Source organism: Pteropus alecto, unplaced genomic scaffold (assembly GCF_000325575.1).
Source record: "Pteropus alecto unplaced genomic scaffold, ASM32557v1 scaffold86, whole genome shotgun sequence".
NCBI classification, from domain to species: domain Eukaryota; kingdom Metazoa; phylum Chordata; class Mammalia; order Chiroptera; family Pteropodidae; genus Pteropus; species Pteropus alecto.
Window position 1 is genome coordinate 15,142,572 of NW_006442109.1, and position 3,651 is coordinate 15,146,222.

Genomic DNA, 3,651 nt, shown 5'->3' on the forward strand with positions numbered 1-3,651 from the left:
TCAAGGACCTGGCTATCATGATGCAAGGCGAATGGGTGATGGCCGGACAGGGGCAGGCATGATAAACCAGCATGCAAGGTATGTAGCTAATCAGTTCAGACTTTTCCGCCAGCACACAGGCACACCTTTATCCTTTCCTTAAAGGTCATTATAGCTTCTGAGAGATTGGATTACACCAATCCTAGGTCTGACCAAACATTTCCCCATAATACCTCAAAGTCTCCAGATTTTATGCAGGGCATCTGATTAATTTTTAATTTGTTTATATTCTTCATTGTAAATTAATTGATTATCATTCTGGCATATTGATCTAGATATAGGTATGTATATGTAAGTCTGTCAGAATCCAGTAGACGATGAACATTAACTTCAAGTTAGAACCATCTTCTTATTTACTACCTACCATTCCTAAAATTCCCGGAAAGGAAGAAGAACACTGAAAGTATCCAGCTTCCTCTCTTTTCGGATAACTAGATAGCTTTTGGACATTCAGCTCAAAGCCTGTTCATATGTTAAGAGGCGAGCTTTATTTTCTCTTCACACCAATATTCATTGTGGCCCTTCAGCTGGCAAGTCTTTGTCCTGTCCCTCTCTTCCATGTCCTTTCTTTCTCATTCCCCTGTCTTAGAAGAAATACTGGCTTGGCTTAGTAACCCAAGTAACTACTATTGGTCACTTCTGCCATCAAGCTTGAGGGAGTGTTTATACTTGTGCCTGCACAGCCTCATCACTCATTCTGTCTTTGGTTTTAAAGGTCACCAGTGCCTTTGTTTCTTGATAAATATAGATTTCTTTATTTTCTTAATTCTCGGGCTTCTCAGTGGTTAAGCACTATTTCCTACCATTGCTTTTCCATTTTTTGAGACACTGCTTTTTTTCTAATGCACCATAAATTTCTTTCTCCTTTTTAAAATTTCTTTTGCTGGCTCCTTCAAATGGTTGAACTTTGGACACGACTCTTTATTTTTAGCTCTATATGGTGATTTCCATGTAGATGCATAAATACAAGGTCACAGGCAAACTCATTCCTCTCCTGTTTCAGACCTCATGTCCCAGTTGTTGCCTCTAGCTTTTAATTTACCAGTGCCACTATGCATCTCATTCACCTCGACTGGAAAACCACAGACCTCATCTTATTATATAAATTTATAAGTGCGGTTCAGTTTTTTAAAAAAATACTTGTAATAGCTGTGCTTTATTCCTCATTTCAGCTTCTATCTGGTCTTCCCAAATTAGTCTTTTCCTGCTCCAGCAATCATGCTATTTCTTAATTTAATTTTTGTTATACCATTTACTTGCTCTGAAACCACAAGCAGCTTCTCTCGGTCACAGGATCTAATCCAGATTCCTTAGCCCGTTAGACCTTTTCTTAATCTGGTTTTAGTCTCCTTAAAAGCATTTCTCTATGGGTTTTTATCTCCCAAATTTGTTGCAAGGTTTTTGGTGGGTCTTTATCACTCAGTACCTACTATGTTGCATTATACATATAAAAAAATTCTTGAATAATGTTTTCTAGCTCAAAGGTTCAAGTTCCTAGTTGATGCTGATCTGGGGACCACACTTTGATAACCACTGCTCCAGTCCATTCATATACATACCATTAAGTGGCTTACTAAGAGGCAAATTTACCTACCCAAGTTCAAATCTTTCCTCCACTGTTTATTGGCTCTGTGATCTTGGACAAATTACTTAACCTCCAGATCTCAACTTTTTCATCCTTAAAGTGGTGTTAGTAATGGTATGTACCTCACAGGACTGTTTAAAACCATAAATTATTTAATATGGGTAAAGCGCAAAGAATAGTGCCTGGTAAATTATAAGTACTTTGTAGATATAAACTAATTATTTGTTCTTTTGTTTGCTGACTTTTCTTTTAAACCTTTTTCAGTAATGCATCCCCAATTAATAGAATTGTACAAATCAGTGGCAATTCCATGCCAAGAGGAAGTGGCTCTGGATTTAAGCCATTTAAGGGCGGACCTCCAAGACGATTCTGAAAATTAACTCTCTGCCATGGTTTCAAGATAATTTATTGAAATCTCCTGTAAACTTTACTTGACTACTTACGAAGAGGACCTCTGACTTGCTTGAGAGTTCTGTCGGACTTTTCTTTTTTTCTCCTTTTTTAAAATTTAACATGATTGCTTTTCTCAATTTTGGAGAAGATGTTTAAATAGTTCTGTTGTAACTTTTAATAGTTTTGTGTATCATTCAACTTTTTTTTCTTGCAGCACCAAGACATTTGAAAAGATTGGAATTAAAACCATTTTGTTTAACGCTGTGTGAATATAAAGAGTAGTTTGCAGCTGTGTGGTAGTAGTTTAATTTGCGGCACTAGCTCTGTGGTATCAGGAACTAGAGTTACTTCTTGTCACCAAGCATTTTCAGCCTCCATTTTGAAGGCTGTCTAAGCTTAAAAAGTCTGCTGTCTAATTTTTAGAGAATAAGATTGTTCTTTGCATTTCTGAGTATTATGTAACCTATTTTTGCAGAAGGTACTGTTACATTAAGTGCATCTGTGTATCCTGGTTTTAAAAAATGTACTCTTTTTGAAATAAACCTTCATATTCTGTATAGTTGCTAAAGCGTTGAGAACCTTTTTAATTGTAAAATGAGAACTGATTTTCAGTTTAGTGTAGCAGCGCACTTGTTTAGGTTTGCATGGTATGAAGCCAAATAGATTAATGAAACCTTGGCCATGAGGTTTGTATCACTGAGGTTCTTAGACTGAGTTGTGCAGGTAAGTGCACTTTTAGGTAATCTGTACTGTTTGATGGATACATTCCATCTCTGGGGATTATGTGGGTATTAATGTTTCCATGTTCCCAACTATGTTGAGAAATGGAAAAAACCCAGGTTCTAGATTGGTGAATCAGTTGGGTTTTGTAAATACTTGTATGTGGGAAGGCATTGTTGTCGCTGTGAAAATAAAAATCCACACCTGGAAGTGTATGTGTCTTTGTTTCCAGCACTTTAGGTATTAGTCGTCCAGCCCTTTCTGGAGTTGAACCCAAAGTAATTGACTAGGTTTAGAGTTATAAAACGGTAGTTTTTTGGTCTTTTGTTCCTAGGAAATAAGTCTGCCTTTGACTGTTGACCTTAGTAGCTTGGCGTACGTTCTGTTGAAATGTTGGCAATTTCACCACTAATCTTATGGCTTTTTTTTTTTAAAGGCATCTTTTCAAGGAAAGCCATTCAAGGTAAATTATGAATACTGCTTCTTAAAGCCTCCAGTATTCCTTTATATAAATCAGTGATGAATAATCCAAATGGTCTAGCTCAGCGGTCCCCAACCTTTTTGGCACCAGGGACCAGTGCTCCTATGAGAGTCTAAGGCCTGATGACTTGAGGTGGTGGTGCTAGCGGCTGCAAATACAGATGAAGTTTTGCTTACCTGCCACTCACCTCCTGCTTTGTGGCTCAGTTTCTAACAAGCCACGGGCCAGTACCGGTCCACAGCCCAGTGGTTGGTGACCCCTGGTCTAGATTCTTGGTAAATTAAGCAGTCTGTATGTTCTTACAGACTGAAAGATGGGAACAAAGGATTGCTGAGGTCAACTTTTGATTTGAGGAATCTGTGTAGAACTTGTAAATGTTACTGGGTAGATATGGTTGTGCCCAGGAGATGGCTCAGACTTCCGAGTGCTGTGG

General features: G+C 38.0%; 1 protein-coding gene across 1 annotated transcript in view; it reads left to right on the top strand.

The window, feature by feature from the left end:
* The window catches only part of SLTM (SAFB like transcription modulator), a 41,067-nt gene extending 38,120 nt beyond the window's left edge, over positions 1–2,947 (top strand). Inside the window, 2 exon segments of the mRNA XM_006920320.3 lie at positions 1–78; positions 1,889–2,947. The exon segment at positions 1–78 is cut by the window's left edge and continues 16 nt beyond it. Of these exon segments, the coding sequence (XP_006920382.1) occupies positions 1–78; positions 1,889–1,997 (187 nt within the window). The 3' untranslated portion in view covers positions 1,998–2,947.
* The last annotated feature ends 704 nt before the right edge of the window (positions 2,948–3,651 follow it).